The sequence below is a fragment of the Aulonocara stuartgranti genome (assembly GCF_965226115.1).
Source record: "Aulonocara stuartgranti genome assembly, chromosome: 12".
Classification (NCBI taxonomy): Eukaryota; Metazoa; Chordata; class Actinopteri; order Cichliformes; family Cichlidae; genus Aulonocara; species Aulonocara stuartgranti.
Window position 1 is genome coordinate 5,801,846 of NC_138948.1, and position 18,126 is coordinate 5,819,971.

The window sequence follows — 18,126 nt, forward strand, 5'->3', positions numbered from 1 at the left end:
TTTTGTGTTCGTGTGTGTTACTGGCTCTCAAGTAATGGGTCCTGATGCTGATAATTCCCAACCAGATTTCAGCTAATGTTCCCCCACAGCTCGGAATCCCATCATCAACACCACTTTCTATGATAACATTTTTTTAAACTTGTTTGAAATTCACTTGGGCCTTTTTTTTTTTTTTTTTAACCCATTTCCTCTCCTTCTTTATAGCAATTCTGGCCACTACTTTGTAAACACACAGCGCCTATTTATTTGTTGTATGTATTCATTATGCTACCATTATTTAAAAGTAATGTTAGCTAGCAATAACTTAAATATCGTTAGCTAACAGTAGCAGCGTAGCCATTCTGTCCATCAAGTTTGTTTCTTTTGTACCGTTTCCTTTAAATTCTTGAAACTATCAATATTTTCTTCTGTATCTCTGGTAGTTTATCCTCTAACAGTTTAATAATTCGTTTTTTCATTAGACTGGCTCAACAGGTGGCTGTTTTGATGAACAAATAACATTTAAAAAATTTACAGCCTATGGCTGCTAACCAACATGTACAAATGTATATTTAGCTAACGCTTTTGTTTTTGTGATTGGTAGCTCACTACATGAGTCAAATAGCTGTACACAGTTTATCCACCAGAGTGCGCTGAAAGTTACCGTAATCCTACTAAACTTTATAGACATATAATCCTCTACCTACAAGTGAAGCATAAACATACTTTCACAAGTTTGTCGCTTGATTACATGAGTGGAGCAATTTCCTGAGCGAGCTCAGAGCTGAGCAGAGGCGTCTTCCTCCTTCCTCCCGCACACACCAGAGACGTTCTCTGTGGGGTTTGAACCTTTTTTTAAAGACCATACAGATTAAGTGCGGATGTCCTTGGATGTTTAGATGAAAATCATTTTTACCGTTAAGATGGATGTTTGGGTTCTTAAAGTGCACTTCTGTACCTGGACAGTGATGAGTCTCCTGATTGGTGTGTTTTCTTATGGTAAGTTATCCACAAATGTTTCATGTTAAAAGTCAGATTTTGCATTTTAATGTTACTAAAGTGTTTTCTGGACTGGAAGTGTTTGGCTTGTGAGGGAGCCAAACTGAATTCGCTAAATTCCTGAAGAAAAATTTCAGGACTTTTTTTTTTTTTTCTGATCAAGGTCTTTTATTGATCCGTTCAGTTGTGTGTGTGTGTGTGTGTGTGTGTGTGTGTGTGTTTGAACTGTAGCTCTTGTTGACGTGTTTTTTTTTTTTTTTTAAGGGAACACACTTTCTGATTGAAGTACAGCTTTTTTTTTTTTTTTTCAAATTTATTTTATTGAATCATTTTAAAACAGAGCGTCAGAATTACGCGGGCATTTTTTCACCTTTCTATCGGTGTAGAGAAGTTATAAACTATAATGCAAAAAGCATTTGTTCACATTCATCCCAAAGGCGTCTAGCAGGTTGAGGTCAGGACTGTGAAAGCGAGTCCTTTCCACACCAAACTCGCTCATCCATGTTGTTATTGACCTGTCATGTTGAAACAGGAAGGGGCCATCCCCAAACTGTTCCCACAAAGTTTATAGCATGAAATTGTTCATACTCTTTACACTGCACAACACAGTCAGACAAGTTCTGTAATTTTAGTCAAATCATTTCCACTTTGTTATAACCACTTAGAGTCGACTGTGGAATATTTAGTAGTGAGGAAATGGATGTGTTGCACGGGTTGCATCCCATCACGGGACCATGCTGGAATTCACAGAGCTCCTGAAAGCAACCAGTTCTTTCACAAATGTTTGTAGAAGCAGTCTGTGTTTGATGTAGTACACCTGTGGCCATGCAAATGATTGGAACACCTGAATTCAGTGACTGGGTTAGGTTAGTGAATACTTTTGGCAATATAGTCTTTGTCTTTAGTGAATAAACATTGTCTCACTTTCCATTTCACACTTTACAAAAACATCCAGGGCACCAAAATCTTTAATGATCTTTATTCTTTTTTCATTGACTTTCTCTGTTTCCCTGTTTCTTCGCGTCAGGAGTGACAGTTAGAGACTTTCAGCTGGAGATCTGCAAAGAAAACACACGGGTGTGTGTCACCACCCCTGCAGACTGTGACCCTCGCCCACCCTCATCCACACAGAGTGAGCACACATGTTTGCTTATTGTTTTTTATCATCTGATTTAAAAAATAGAAACATGAAGTAAAGCTGCCTGTTTCTAAAAGGACCTCAGCAGAAGGATAAGGATCTATGAGAAATCGGATCTGTTTAAACATGACTGAGAAGGTTTTTTTTTATGTAAATAGAAGCTAAAAAATATATCTGGTTATATGTTTCTGGATGTTAGTTTTTTTTGGTCTCAGTGACTGGTTTGAAGTTTTCATTTAATCATGTTAATTTTGTAAAACATTAAATGTAGGCCCAGTAGAAGAACGTATTCAGTTAACCCGCTCTGATGTGTAGACATGTCGTTCACATGACCCAAAACTAAAGTCTTCAGCTTTTTGGAGTGACGTGTTATTTAAACGTCTTTTCCTGCAGGTACTCTGAACATGTCGTGTTACTACCAAAAGTCTGCAGACAGACAAGTATCCATGACATGTGAGTGGAGTCTAGACTCAAACAGCGACACTGAGACTACCGCCTCCCTGATTTTCAGCAGGTATAAAACTTGATGATTTCGTTACGATGATAATTACAAAGTGATCTTGTGGAATCTTCTCAGATGTTTTATCTTTTCTATTTAGGGACCACGAAATTATATCCTGTCAGGGCATCTTCAACTCAGCATCCGTTGTCAATGTGACAGCAAGGATTAAAAACCACATGACAGAGATCTGGTCTGAGCCTCACAGTATCTTTCTTTTTGAAGCAGGTTAGACACCCACACGTTTTGTGACTGTCACCTGTAATCCACCTGGCTTCTTCCTCTGCTGTCCGCTCATATAAAATGATGATGAAGTAATTTGCTCTTTGTCTCCTCCTCTCAGTCAAGCCCCCTACACCTGTATTAACTGTGCTCAGCTCTACTGAGGACTCACTTGTCGTGTCTTGGACAAGCAGCGGTGATGGCAGATGTCAGCTTCGTTACAGACTCGACAGCGAGGACATATGGACCAAGGTTAGCATCATGCCAACACTCTGTAGGCTCTGTAGGCGATTGTGGTCGTTAGATGTGAACTTCTTTTGTTTTTGTTTAGTTTCTTTTGGAACAGGGTTTGTAGCTTAATAAGCTTTGGAAAATGTAAAAACGACCAAAAAGGGAATCACAATATGAACATGTAGGTCATCCATGTCATAGTAATCTAAGGAGAAGCTTCTCGGATGAGACATGAAACGTCTTAAAGAAACTTAAAGAAGTCCAGTCGCTTTTCTTTCCAAGCTCCTTAAATCACAAATGTATTTTAATTGTTTAATAAAGTTTTAATAGAGGCAACATTTTTATCCCAAAATAAAAATGGCTGAAACCTGATCTTTTGACTTACAGTGATTCTTGTACATGCACTAACCTCATTATTTGAACCTTCGGCCATCCAGCACTGTGACAGAGTAGACAGGATCGAAGTATAGAAGAGCATAGTACGTCCACTTACAGTCAGCTTTGTCCCATAGGTTTGGTTGTCTGCTTTTGTGTCCAGGTTCCAGATTTATCTGCAAACCTGACGTTGAATTACACCATCAAAGACCTCCTGCCGTTTACAGTCTACAGAGCTGCTGTGGCCTGCAGGGAACAGATCTTCTGGAGTAACTGGAGCTCTGAAATCAGAGGAAGAACACTGGACAGAGGTAACAGGCATGCACATCAGGGACAGAATACCAGGAGCTACAACACTGACATATATAAAATAAATTAATAAATTTTTAAAAAGAAGCTCAATTTTTTTTTTCTTTTAGTTCCTTCCAGGCCACCAGAGGTGTTTTACAGACTGGAGAAAAAAGGTGGATCTCTGGAAGTTCATCTCATTATGTTGAAGGTATAGTGTCTCACTTACCTATGATGATGAGTTCTTATATAAATGCAGAAAAATACCGTTATGATTTACTAAAATGAATCTTTTATTATTGTTTCTTTTTTCCATCTTAGGCTCCTGAGTCTCTTGAAACTGAAGGTCGAATCCTTGGATACCAGATGAGCTATAAAGAAGGTGGACTGATTCAAAGCACCACTGATGTGACACGCCTAGTGGTGAAGGAGGGGAACTGCAGCATCACAGTCAGAGCCTTCAACACAGCTGGCTACGGCCCTGCTGCCCATCTCAGCTTCAGCACAAAAAGACAGAAGATCCTGGTTATGACATGTAATTATTGTTATTGTTATATTAATGTTCTGAGTGATATGCTGGGGTATTTGTAGAATATTGATCCCCACAGACATCACAATTTTAACATGAGTTGCTTTAAATAATGCATTTCTTCCTAAAGCTACTGAACTCTTTCCTCCATAAAGGGAATATTTGACAGCAGCTCTAAAAGCATCCAAGAGGAGAAGAATTAATTAATGCATTTTAGGCCTCAGTCTTACGGGTGTAGAGGCAGTCAGCAACCCACTGATAATATCTGGTCGCTACAAACATATATACACCCAGGCTAGCTCGTCAGTCACCTGGTCAAAATTTAGATATGTAATAAAAACCCAACTATATTAACTGCCAAAAATAGCAGAGGCCAAAAGCATCCTTGTTCTGTATGTATATGTCTCCAACAACATTTCATTTCCAGTTAATACTTGTACAGCTGCTGTTATTGTGTATATATTTATTTATATTTAGATTTCTTCATACATTCTTATATAGTTCTATATTGTGTATTGTGTATTTTGTTGTACAGTTATTTTATTTTCAACTTTAATTTATATATTTTATCTTATTCTTCCCAGTTAAATTTACCCTTCATTCTAATTTGTGTTGTACAGTTATTTCATTTTTAACCTTAATTTATATTTTATTCCTTCCTAGTTAAATTTACCCTTTTTAATTTTGCATATTTATTTCCTATCTTATTCATAGCCTTTCCTTTTTTTGTTTTCTTTAGGTCACGAGTAGTTGTCCAAGCATTTCACTACATATCGTACTGTGTATGACTGTGTACGTGACAAATAAAATTTGAATTTGAATTTGAATTTTAAAAAAGACATTTGCAGTATCTTACACAATCGTGACTATTGGCTTCCAGCTCTAGATATTAGATACGATACGCATGCTGCTCACTTTTGCAACATCCTGCATGTTATTTTTTCATCGAAGGAAGCAGCAGACCAGTGACATGCTGTTTTTACAAAACCTATTGCAAAATCTTTCCACGATCTCGTCTGTTTTTTCTTAAAAACTTGCCTCATATGTTTAACAAGAAGAGAAATTTCAAAAATGCACAGTGCATTGGAACAAGTGCGGATCTCAAAAATAGGAGACTTAAAAATGGTAGCTTATTTTACTGTTGATGATGAGCGTTGTCTTCTTCATCTTAATCTATGTAATAATGTGGGCCCTGTTTTCGCAGCTCTTCCCTCTGTCAGAAACATGTGGATTTCCACCTCTTACCCAGAAAAAAATGAGCTTCTGGTCCAGTGGAAGATCCCCATCAACCAAGGTCACACCCTGCCTGTCAGTTATTTCCTGATTCAGTGGCACCCTGAGACGAGTCCATCCACCAGCCACTGGTCTCGAGTTGACGGCTTCATCACCTCCACCGTCATACGAGGTGAAAAGGGGGAAAAACCCCCAAAACAAAAGTCATTTTATTTTTTAATGAATATGATATATTGGCTTCACCTTGAATTCTGTGTCCTGCAGTCACTTCAGAATAAAAGCATACTGCTCAGGCATCATCTTCTTTTTCGTGAAGCTGTACCATACAACAAGCCATATTATTGTTAGATAACTCCATTAAAAATGCTCAAAAAGCCACCAACAAGACAAACGTCAGTTCACTAAATTGGATTCCAATTAGCAGAGGTGGGGGCCAAGCAGTCAGCCACTCTAGAACTGAGCATTTTAACCAGAGACTTTATATAGACAAACCCGCTGTGACATCACAGATGCCTTATTAGCCTTAATATGAGTGTTTTTGCCATAGCATTGTTAGTAAACTGCATTATTTGTCAGATAATATCATTAAAATGCTCCAGAAGGCACAGACAGCACAGAGAAGTCCAGTTCAGTGACTCAAATTCATGGAAGTGAAGCAAAGCTGAGAGGCAGCAGCTACAGCAGCCAGCAGTGGTGCAAAACATGATCAGATCTAATAATGCATATCTTTAATTGGTTACTTTTAAACAGGTTTCTTTTTTTAAAAAAAAGCCATATTAAGTGTTTCTGGTGTAAAGGAGTGCATTTTCACATCTATGGGGTTTGACTCACTGTTGGGGCAAACCGCTTTCTGCCACTTGTTCTTTGGCTTTATCTTTGAATCCTTAAGGCTGCTACGTGCTGCTGAGTAAATTTCTCCACTAGCAGGCTTTTACTGTAAAGCTGATGCAAAATAGCAAGTGCAGTTGTGCTGATAGGACCTCATCACCACAATCTAGATGGTGTTAGATAACAGAGCCCAACATGGGGGAAAAAGCTATCATCTTGTGTGTATTTGATTTGCATTTGATTAGTGGGGATTTTTTTAAAATGGAGATTTCCAGATAAATCTCTGTCAGTGCGCCCCAGGGCAGCTGTGGCTACAATGTAGCTTGCCGTCGCCAGTGTGTGAATGTGTGTGTGACTGGGTGAATGACTGAATGTAGTGTAAAGCGCTTTGGGGTTCTTAGGGGACTGAGTAAAGCGCTATACAAATGCAGGCCATTTACCATTTTTACCATAAAGAAACAGGTAAATGTCATAATTATGTTGTGTTTTAATAAGATCTACAACAAAAATGTGATAAATTTTACAGCAGTTTCCTCAAACAGCTCTTCATTAAGTCTTTAAAAATATGTTTGGGCATTTGTTAGCGACTAATTTTTTCTACACACACTCTCACACTTTCACACTTTGGGCTGTTGCTGAGTTTTGAGGAAGCAGAGCAGTTTATGTATACTGCTGAATGCTGGGGGGCGCTGTGCGGGGATGTATTACTGCTGGAGACTGTCCATGTGGATTTAAATAGTGCAGATGGAAATTAGCTAGTAGGTGCATCTTTTCTCTTAGGAGAAGTTTTATGTTAGCTTTTTTTTTTCTTTGTACATTTTTCCTGACAAATCAAGTCTAAATTCATTCATTTCAGATTTGTTTTATATAGCACCACATCACAACAACCATTGTGGCCCTCTATATTGTAAGGTAAAGACCCCATAATAATACAGAGAAAAAGCAATCTAAGAGCAAGCACATGGAGAAAGTGGGAAGAAAAAAACCCTTTTAACAGGAAGAAACCTCTAGCAGAACCAGGCTCAGGGAGGGGCACCCGTCTGCTGCAACCTGTTGGGGGTGAGGGGAAATAAATCAAACTGAAAGAGTGACTTATATATGGTATTTTAGTCTATAACAGACATTGTATTTTATACAGCTGTTCTGTTTACTGTGCATGTTTCCAGATGTTGACCCTAATAAGGAGTACCTGATCAGTGTGTTTCCCGTTTACAACCAGCAGTATGGGTCTCGTCAGTCTCTGCCGGCAAGTCTGCAGTACGGAGGTAAATATGAGCTCAGATAGAAATGTGTGGGGGTGATAACATCTGCATCTGCACCGGATGACTCGGTAATGTGAATCATCAGCTCTCAGTATTAGTATTCTCAGTTAGTATTGTTTCTGTGAGTAGAAAATGAGAAAAGTCTTATCTAAGAGTCAATTAATAGTGATGCTAATGCAGTAAAATGGGCGAATAATATGCAAAGTAATTTACAGCAGAACAGAAGTTATTTGCATTGAACTAAATGCAGGGGAAAAATGAGGAATCTATATCTGACTTTCTATCTGTGTGTGTTCGTCTTCTCAGCTTTGATGGAGGTGGTCAATCTGAGTGTCAGTGTGACTAAGACATCAGTGACCATTATGTGGGAGTGGCAGAGGAAGTCTGAGCCAGTCAGAGTGAGCAGATATGAAGCAGTTCTGAGGAAAGACTCAGACAAACAATGTATGTGGGTTAATGAGCCTTTTAACATAAAATCTCACTCCACGGTAAAAAAAAAAAAAGTTTGTCTTTTTTTCATTAGATTTGTCCATGTATATTTTCTCACTTGCAGAGGTGTTACACAAAACTGTTATGCATATTTTATCACCTTTTTGCAAATGCAACATACAGTCTCCCATTTGCAGCTTTACCTTTGTGGCCAGATGACCAGCAGCACACTTTCTATGACCTGATGCCCAACGCTCAGTATTCTGTTACGCTGTTGGCTGATAATGTTTCTAAAAGCATCGTTCAAATGACGACAGATTTCGGTGAGTTTCACTGGACCCAAAACCAGATTCCTTTCTGTGGTTTTTTTGCATTGCAGCATTGGCTACATTTATTTGTAGTAGATTTCTACTCAATATACTTAGAATCAATCATTGAAGCCATATCTGCAGCGCCCCCTGGTGTGTGGACTGCAGCATTTGTTCACCTGTGAAACCAGTTGTATATCCTCCTAAGAGCCAGCAATTAATTTTGATTCTCTGTCTGAGTCTGAGATCTCTATATCAAGCACTGCTTATGTATCTCTTTCTGTTGATGTCTCATTTGTTGGGGCTGGGCTAAGAGAGCACATGGACTTTCATTTAAAATGGACAAAAATTGCAGCTTCCACATTTCAAAGCCGCAAGGGAGGTTAAGCGACAACTTATTTTCAGATATTATCACTTTATTGCCAAAACTGAAATGGTCCAATTTGACAGTCTTGACTTTGATTTTGCAGGATTTCAGAAATGTTCAGTAACTTTACCCCTTTCAAAACAAAACAGCATCGTTTGTAGTGGACAGCACGACTTGCTACCTCACATTTTCAACCCATGTCAACCCAAGAGACAAACAAAAATACACTTAAACTATCTTAAAAAAATCAAAACATGTTTCTGCTGTATTTCTGGAGGATTTCCCCCCAAAAAATGAAAGTCTATATCATACAAATGCAAACAAGAACTTTTCACATGTTACAAGACACAATTATGTGAAACACACTTTGCAATTAAGATATTTTCTATTATAATTATAAATGAGTGCACTGCCTACATCAAAGCCAGCTTGATGGCTTTTCTTTCAGCATCAAAAATTGAATAACTCTTATAGCACAATAAGAGAAATAACAGAATAGAGAGCAATAAAATGTTGAATTTGTTATATAGGCTTTTAATTTGAAAAGCACGGATGGATGGATAAAGTGCAGGTGGCTATTACAGAAAATGCTCGACAGTGAGGTACACAGCTGACCCAGATGATGGACATAAGTACAGGCGATAGAAACATACTGCTGTGACTGCAGGAAAGTGATTTATTTATTCTGTTTTTTTGAAACAAAGAGAATCTGATATTCTTCTTTCCAGATGATGTAACGGTGGTGGCTACAGCGATTCCTCTGCTGCTGGTTGCTGCCACTGTGTTAATCCTCTCCATCCTGTCCAGGAATCTGTGAGTGCTGGGCAATCTGTTCTTTTAGTAATACTAATGCGTTTGTTTTTCATGTATGTCATGTGATCTTTGGCCCAAAGACTGTATGCAAGGCATGGCATGAAGGGAAAAAATGTACGTTAAATGTTATTTGCTACTAACTAGTCATATTTTGCAGTAGCATTACCAAAACTTGTCTGAGAACAGCTTCCTAAATGTGAATATTTACCAGTATTTCACAAACATTTATGGGATTTAACAGCGGTTATCTTTTTTTATCTGACCTCAAGTCATTGGCCCATGAACCTGCTTTTTCTGGTCAATCTGGCTCTGAAAGATTAAACATGCTGCAAAAATGCGAACAATTTCCTGAAGATTCTCCTGGTTTCTTGGACTTACAGGAACAGTTTCCAAAAATCAGAAGTGAATGCTCTGATAGTACGCGGTTAGTCCTTGTCACTGATAATGACTTTAATCAACATTACTTTTTAGGTACAAGTCGTACTTCTTCCCGCTAATCTCTAGCCCTCGACTAAGCAAAACAGGCCAGTGGCTGATGGACCCAAACCACGAGGTAACCTGTTTTTTTACAGCTTTCATAGTTGGGTTATTTACTTACAGCTCATATATCTGTGCATGGGAGACTTCGTGCCCATCGTCAGACTCAGATTTACAATATTAGTCCAACTAATTATAACAAAAACACCTGTTAATGATATCTACCATCACACAAAATTTGAACATGATATCTTGAAAACTGTGGATGCTAATAAACAGACAACAAGGGGGGAATGGCAAAGACACCATACAGAAACGGGAACAAGAAAACTTCTAAGACTGACAAAATGACCCGTTAGGGTTTGCACAACTAAAAAAAAGAGAAACAATAAACACAAATATATGTAAAGCTACAGCAGCCAGCCACAAAATGACCACTCATTCATTCTTTTCAACAGAAATTTGCAGAGAGGAGCATCCTTAATATTGAAGACTTCCAGGTGACTGATGTCCTCAGAGACAAAAGTCTCATCATAGTTGAGCGAACCTCTCAGCTCTTACCAGATGATGACCAGCGTGAGGATACCTCTCTGCTGTTGATTGGCTGCCTCACTCTAGACTCTGAGTATGTTTCTTATAGTGCACAACCCACAGAGAACCAGTCCCGTCCTCCTATCAAGGTTTTCATATCAGAAGAAAATCAAGAGGCTGCCGGCGCTCCGCTACACGAAACCAAGCTCTGGCTTCCTCAGAGCGACAAGGACAGAAATCAGGCTGACATCTCCGAGATATCACATCAGACCGAGGCTGCTGTGAGAAGTCACTTTCCTAGTTTGTTGACTGAAAGTCAGCCTGTTTATCCGATGACCTGTGAGACAGAGCACGTGTTGAATTGGGGCAGGCAGAGTGACTGCTCTTATCTGATCTGTGATGCAGGTTACATTTCTAACAGTGACACAGGGTGAAAACACATTGAGACAGACTCAGCAACTTCAGCAACAAATGAGCTCAGATAAGATGTGGCCCAAAGGTTTATTACAGCAAGGAAAACAATGGCCTGTCTTGTGGGGCAGACTCATCGGCTCTGCATTTTTGGTATTTTTGTATAAAGAAAATATGGAAAGTTCCACAGCAGCATAATAAGCAAGGAGGGCCTCCTTTTTTATCTTAAGATCATTGTTACTCCATGTTTGACATGCTCATCTTGGTGTCTGCATTTAATACGCTGTATATTACATGTATTTCATAATGTGAACGTATGTCATCGTTGTAAGATGTGGGTGCCACCAGACACTCTGAAATATGATAACATTCAGCCAAATACTTAACTGAAGTACATGTTCTTCTCTCTACTTCACTATGTTTTGGTTATGAACATTATACTTTTATTCTGTACCAATTATTGTAAAGATCTGGTTACTAATTATTTTGCAAATTTGAAAATGTTAATCTACTATTGCATTATGCTGCACTAATATAGATAAAGCAACCCAGCAGTGTACAGTACAAGTAATTCAAATCATTAACAGACACTTATACGCTATGTTCAAAAATATCCTATATTGTGCAAAAGAGTTATAACTTGGACTTTTCACCATTTCACACCACAAAATGTTGCAGGAAGTCAGTGGAACTTTAATTTAACCAGACAAGTCATTAGAAAGACCTTATATGCGCGGACAGCCAAGATACAGACAAAGTCACAGGCAAAGTAATGCTTCTGTGGAGTCTTATTTATTACAAAATATCATAATAGGGACCCATGTGAGACTGAAAATAGTGCCCAGTTTTTTTTTTTAGCCCCTGTCCAGCTACAACCAAGTCTTCTAGAAAGATACTGAGGCATCCTCAGTGCCACCAGGCGGCATCTTAGTCAGATATTGAACCACTTCTACTCCCTGCAAGACCATATAATCTGCAAAACACCTTCCACTCCTTGAACACATCTAGAAATTCTCTTCATGAGTTCAAGTTATTAAATGAATTATTGAAAAGCGACGCTTTTCTCATAAAGCAAACCATGCTCTCTATGAATGCACAGGAGACAGATGGATCATTGAAGCATTGAAGACAATCAGACAAAATCGCTGTCTGTTTTAGAAGGAACCTTGTTTGTGAATTAACTCTGGGAATATATAACTGAGTCATTGGGGTAACCTTTATATATTTAGGGATGGGCTTCAGACTTCTTGCAACCCGGAATGCTAAGATTCTCATAGGAAGTGAGCAGAAAGGTCAGGATTCGAAATGAGCTGTCGCGCCAGCATAATTTGACCATTTTGAAGAAAGTAATCGAGGCAAGGCTGAGATGGTTTGGACAAGTGTAGAAGAGTGATAGTGGATACGATGCACAAAGGATGCTCAGTATGGAGCTTCTAGGCAGGAGGAAAAGAGGAAGACCACAGAGAAGAGTCACTGATGTGGTCATATAGGGTTGGTGTGACAGAAGGATGCAAAGGATAGGCTTTAATTTATTTAATACTTGAAGTTTATTTTGGCTCCTAGAAATAATCCAGCAATCATCAGAATCTCTTGTGCAATTTTACTGAAATATTTAGATTTAATGAACTTATTAAAGTAAATGAAAACAAATTAAACATAAACAAAAGGCCCCCCACCCTGAGGACTCTGAATGGTTTGGCAGATGAAATGGATGTTTGAGAATTAATTTCTTGTCAAAAATGTTTTGTTTAATCCAAGGAAAGTTGAATATAGTTTATTATAAAACACGCGAGGAGAATACTACTTTACATTTTTTAAAATACATTTATTTTAAATAATTACAGTTTCTGACAACTACTTCTGGACTGAATCTGGACAGAGCATGCTTCTTCTTCCATATTTCATCATCGTACTGCAGATATTTCCGAGGTGAAATGTCAAACCTGAGATTGTTGTACATGCGTAAAGTCACTTTGCAGTAAACTAATATTAAAGCACAACATGAACAATCTGAGGAATGTGGTGAGTTAATCTTCTGGGGACAAACTCGTTCCTATCCATCTGACGACCTCAGCTGGGCAGGTGGTCGAGTGATGAAGGTGTTCTGTCAGAGGTTAGCGTTTATGCCGATCCAATGTCTGATCATCTGGTGGGCGATGGTCTGCCTGGGGGGGATGTTAAAAGCTGGAGATGCTCCTCTGAACAAGGAGTCGATTACCTGAGCAAGCAGAAAAGTTGGATTACTGTCTCATTAATGTCTAGAATTGTTCATTATTAAGCATTAGAAGAATTGGCCATGGGATATGCATGAAAGCTCTGGAGAATTTCTAGTTGATACAGCTGATGCTAACAGTTTCCAAGTTGTTGTTATAAAATTATCTTCAGTAGACTTATTATTAACTCTTAACATCATGATCCCTGTTAGCAGTTCCACTAATAGTCGCACTGTTACTTACCTGTTGCCGTGTGAACCACTGAGCTTCTTCTATCTCATTCTCATCCACTTTGATGTCTGTTGATATGGCGACAGCAAGGCAGCCAAACATGAGGTTGGATGGCATCGGCCAGGGCTGGCAGGAGACATACTGAACCGGTCCGACCTTCACGCCGCTCTCCTCCTCCACCTCCCGCCTTACTGCATCCTCAATCGTTTCCCCTGCGGGGTAGGACAGGGAGAAGCTGTCACCCTAATTTTTATAGCTGAGACTTGATTTATGGTTAATATTCCTGTGAGGATGAGCTTCAGGCTCACATCAGTTGTTTAACAGCTGAGCAGTTTTTCTGTTTTTCTGTGTGTGTGAGTGTGTGGTATACCAGGCTCTACAAATCCCGCTAAACAGGAAAACATCCCAGCTGGGAAGACCTTCTTCCTTCCCAGTAAACATTGGTTTCCATCTGGGTGGATCACCAGCATGATGACCACTGGGTCTGAAATCACAAACATATGCAAACTTTGTTACTTTGGACATTTTTGAATTTATCTGACATTGCAACAATAAAGAGTAGACAACAAAAAGGGGGAAGAGAGCAGGAAAGGGCTACAGGTCAGGATCATGCCCAGGCTGCTGCATACGGCCGTGCCTTCAACCAGCATAACAGGCACCCACGTTGGGCTTTTTTAATATGGGGGTCTGCAGGACTTGACTTAGAGCCAGCCTCAAGAAGCCACTGGAGAAACTACAGTTTTCTGTTCTTTTTAGCTTTTACGTTTTTTGGTAATGTTTTTTGTGCACAGCATGATGCTACACAGTATTAACTACAGTGGAGATGAGCTGATAGATGAGCAGATTCATACCAACTCGTGGATAGCAGGTATTGTGGACCCCCTTTAGACTCCTGCATTCAGAGTTCAGACAGCTTCTCTTGTGTCCTCCATCCTCCAGTTTGGTGCTGCTGCCACATGTCGGACAGAAGCTGTAGCGACTGTTCCAGGCCAACACCGATCGAGCCTGAGCCACGATTCCTTGCAGACAAGGAGAGCAGGAAGAAGTATTATACTGTGACACAAGAGAGGCAGGTGATCAAACAACAACACACGTTTTGTGTGTCTCACCGGCCTCTTCCTCGTTTAGTTTCAGCAGGTCTCTGTTTGGCATCTTTGAAAAGGAGCAGTTCTTCTCCCTGCACCGTTTAACAAGGTCAGCAGCATCTTCATCAGTGCTGAAAGCAAACCAAGCAGGAGCCTCCCGGATACCCTCCTCAGGAGAGCAAGGGGAGGGATTTTTCCTCTTCTCCACTCCGAGGAAAATGAGCACAGTTGCAGGTTTCTGCAGAAGATCCTTAACTGCCTCATATCTGAACCGGCACAGTTTGCTCTCAACCTGTTGAAATCAGATTCACAATTCACATGACTTTCATCTTTGTCATGTAAACTAGCCGTAGGCTGTAGGTCATAAACATACCACTGCGCTGTCGTCTTCCTGGGATGTGCTGAGCATGGGGCTGAGGTTCGAGAATATGAGGTAGACAGTATCTGGTTCTCTTTGTTTGGCCTCCAACCAGGCCTTGTCAGTCCTCTTCCCACTCAGGCGGTCCAGCGTCTCCCTGCTGAAGTAGTTTTCCTGCGGACTGATGTCGGAGCCCGGCAGGACTCGCCGGCAGCCATCGTCTGTCTGGCAGAGTAGGTTAGCGATGTGTTTGTGACCCCAGAACTTGGCAACATCGTAGGCGGTCTGTGATGAACTGTTTACTATGAACTTATCACAGCTAAAAGACAGAAGAAAAAAGAGGTTTTAGAGAAGTCAGGAATCCATTTATACATTCAAGGCTACAACACATCAAAGTCTGGGGCTTTTACAACTTAGACTTTTAAGTTTTTAGATGTTTTCATTTAAATTGCACCAATATTTTTTCCGTACCTGCTTATTATAGCCTCTTTGAGGATGTTTTTCTATACTAAATGGGTTTTTTTTTTGCTACTAGTTTTTGTCTCTTCAGCTTTTATATTGATTTATTTCAGTAAAGGTTTTTGCCTCATCACGCATGCAGGTTTATTATTTTTTGTCTTGTTTGGTTTTCTTGCAACTCCTAATTTTACTGTATTTTCACCACTAATTTTATCCCTATTTTGCCTTGTTTTATACTTTAAAATATCATTTTAGCATATAGCTCCTATATGCTAAAAAAATTTAGCTACAATTTTATCTCTCTCTGACTTTCAGTCTACTCCTATTTAATTTTTAATACGTTTTAATTTAACGTACCTGTGTGTAGCCAAGTTTTGTTCTAGCTACATCTTTTGTTTCAGAATGAGAATAAATTTTTTTGGCCAAGTTTGTGCACACAAATAAGGAACTTCTGTTGAAAAACAAACAGACACAGACTTCTGTTTACTTTGCTCTTTCAGGTTCAGTTTCTTTAAATATTTGAAAACCTCACTTTAGCCTCTTTTCATAATGCTTTCCAGTTCCTATGTTTCTGCCCATCAAGTCTGCAAATATTTACCTAAACATAACATATGTGGAATAGACGCATCCCCTAAATGCTAAAAATTATTAATGCAGCTTTGAATAAATATTCCACAATATATCTCTTTAGTATTGTTCAAAGCAAATGGTACATTAATAACATTACAAATTAAGAGAAATGCAGTGATGTACCCATGTGACAGCAGCTTCTCCACCACATGAGAATGTCCATTGCGAGCTGCAAGCATTAGTGCGGTCCAGCCGCTGTATCCTGTCTGGTTTATGAGCGAGGGCACATGGGACAGCAAGGTGGACACCTGGGACATATCTCCTCTTGCTGCAGCATCCAGAAACTTCTCCACCATGTCCTCCTTCGCGCTCAGTTGATAGCTCGTCATCCTGGATCCCGAGACAAAGACAATGAAACCTGGGGTAATATATGATCTGGCAAAATGTCAGAGGAGATATTATGAACAGATGAAGCAGCTACTTACAAAAAAATGATAAAAGTATTTTAAAAGTATTCATTTGACACATAAGAGCTAAAGCTAAATCATAGATAAAAAGGTAAAACGCTTTGAATAATTGATTGATGATTAATGTCAAGAAATGGGAATTTGGGTTTAACAACCTCAAAATATAGCTCAGAGTTTAAAATGCTGAAAAAACTAAAAGTACTACAGCAAAATTGACCCAAATAAATACTGATATCTCACTAGAATGCTATCTATTCTTCCTATTGAGTGGTTTGATATAACATCCAGAGAAAGACTAAAATATGGAAAACAAATACATTTTGCTCTTGTTTACTAACAGTTAGACCCAAGAATATTTGGTTCCAATTATTCTAATTACAATGTTTCCAATTTAATTAAAGTTACTAACTAACTGTGCCATCTTGTGGCACTCACTGGTATTACTGTAAAGAACAGCTTGACCCTTGTTCACTTCAGTTGATATCGCTGTGCTCTTTATGATTTAGACAAAATATTTTTTATTCGCATTCACTTGACAGCTGCACTTAATTTTGAAATATTTTTAACTATTTCAAAATAGTTATTTTGAAAAAAAATTCCATGACAATTTTTTTTTATCAAATTTTGTAATTTTCTGGCAACAAAAATGGCAAATGCATAAGTTAATAAACTTATAATTTAGTAAAAAAAACAAAAACAAACCTACAGCATCAATTCTACACTGTCCCTTTAATTAGTCCTCCCTGTCTCATTAGCGCATCGAGCTGTCAATCACTGAACCCTTTGACCTCGACAATGGTTGCGAAATAAACTTACAGGAATCACCTTGAATTGCAGGTTTGCTTTTACAAATCCCACAGTGTTGAAGATTAAGCTTGGACACAGTGTTTGTTTGTCATGTGGTTTTAAAAGGCCTCTGAATCGGCTCTGTTTCACTAACAGTTCAGGAAACGAAAACACGAACGAACAGGAGCGCCTTTCGCCGGTTAAGCTTCGTTTAAACGAGACCAAGCATCACATTTCACTTTGAGTTTCATGTGAAAGATTATTAATGCGTCATATCTTGCCTTTCGCTCGGCGTTCACTTCCCCTCCGTCTCCTGTTGGAGAAAATGTTACGAGGTGTGTTCAAGAGCAACAACCACGCTGATTAGGGGTGGTGCTGCCTTCAGGTCCTCCCGGCGCTGTAGTATTTCCGACTTGTAAAGGCTTGTCATAGAAGAATGAAGCTGTGTTAGAGTTCTTTACATAGTAAAATTGCTTCCTCCTATATGCTCTCACCTGCTACTATATTAAGTATTACTGCTAACTGAGTCCTCTAATTATTACATAGAAGAAATCTGTTGCAATTAGGCATAATGCCATTGATAAGTTGACCCTTTGAAGTTCAAACTGAGCATCAGAATCTCACTGAAAGGTAATTAAAATGAGTTTGAACATTGCATAGTTGCTGGTGTCAGAGAGACTGATTTGACTTTTTAGAAACAGAAAGGTTCCCAATAATCATCAGAAAGTAGCCATCAGTTTTCTGTGTGAAAATAGGAAGGAAACAATAATTTAAATAACCAGTCATTACAAAAGAAGTTATGCAGAAGAGCATCTCTGAATACACAACACAATGTCCTGCTTCCAGAACAGAAAACTGAGGCTATAATTAAAATGAACAATTTGGTGTAAACAGCATGAAAGCATCAGGTATTGTCACTGACCATGTCCATCCCATTATAACCACAGTATGCTTCTCTTCTGATGGCTGGGACAGGATATTCTCATCATGGATGTGCAGCTGACAAATGTGAAGCGATCATGTCAACATGGACAAAAT

General features: G+C 39.0%; 2 protein-coding genes across 3 annotated transcripts; one reads left to right on the forward strand and one right to left on the reverse strand.

Annotated features, from left to right (window-relative positions):
- Nucleotides 1–65: 65 nt before the first annotated feature.
- On the forward strand, nt 66–10,942 carry LOC309719000 (interleukin-6 receptor subunit beta; the record flags this gene model as incomplete). The annotated part of the gene is made up of 15 exons (XM_082554714.1): nt 66–978; nt 2,006–2,110; nt 2,510–2,630; nt 2,716–2,843; nt 2,959–3,089; nt 3,607–3,754; nt 3,863–3,942; nt 4,053–4,266; nt 5,465–5,665; nt 7,488–7,586; nt 7,890–8,027; nt 8,210–8,335; nt 9,416–9,500; nt 9,972–10,053; nt 10,436–10,942. The coding sequence occupies exons 1-15, from the start codon at nt 879–881 to the stop codon at nt 10,940–10,942; spliced, it is 2,265 nt and encodes a 754-aa protein (XP_082410840.1). The 5' UTR covers nt 66–878.
- Nucleotides 10,943–12,677: 1,735 nt separating this feature from the next.
- Nucleotides 12,678–17,493, reverse strand: nudt12 (nudix (nucleoside diphosphate linked moiety X)-type motif 12). 2 transcript variants are annotated; one of them, XM_082554721.1, is made up of 8 exons: nt 17,370–17,493; nt 16,019–16,225; nt 14,822–15,125; nt 14,473–14,740; nt 14,215–14,382; nt 13,734–13,847; nt 13,376–13,575; nt 12,678–13,137 (listed from the first exon to the last, which is right to left on the reverse strand). In XM_082554721.1, exons 2-8 carry the CDS (start codon nt 16,222–16,224, stop codon nt 13,027–13,029), a joined length of 1,371 nt encoding a protein of 456 aa, XP_082410847.1. In that variant the 5' UTR covers nt 16,225; nt 17,370–17,493; the 3' UTR covers nt 12,678–13,026. The 2 variants fall into 2 exon arrangements, with proteins under 2 accessions (XP_082410847.1, XP_082410848.1); XM_082554722.1 differs by having other exon boundaries at nt 16,019–16,270.
- Between the last annotated feature and the right edge of the window lie 633 nt (nt 17,494–18,126).

Coding starts and splice junctions, on each gene's coding strand:
- nudt12 (XM_082554721.1), bottom strand. CDS start 16,224: ATGACGAGCTATCAACTGAGCGCGAAGGAGGACATGGTGGAGAAGTTT. Junction 15,126..16,018: donor GAGAAGCTGCTGTCACATGG/GTACATCACTGC, acceptor TCTGTCTTTTAG/CTGTGATAAGTTCATAGTAA. Junction 13,576..13,733: donor AGCGGGATTTGTAGAGCCTG/GTATACCACACA, acceptor CCTACCCCGCAG/GGGAAACGATTGAGGATGCA.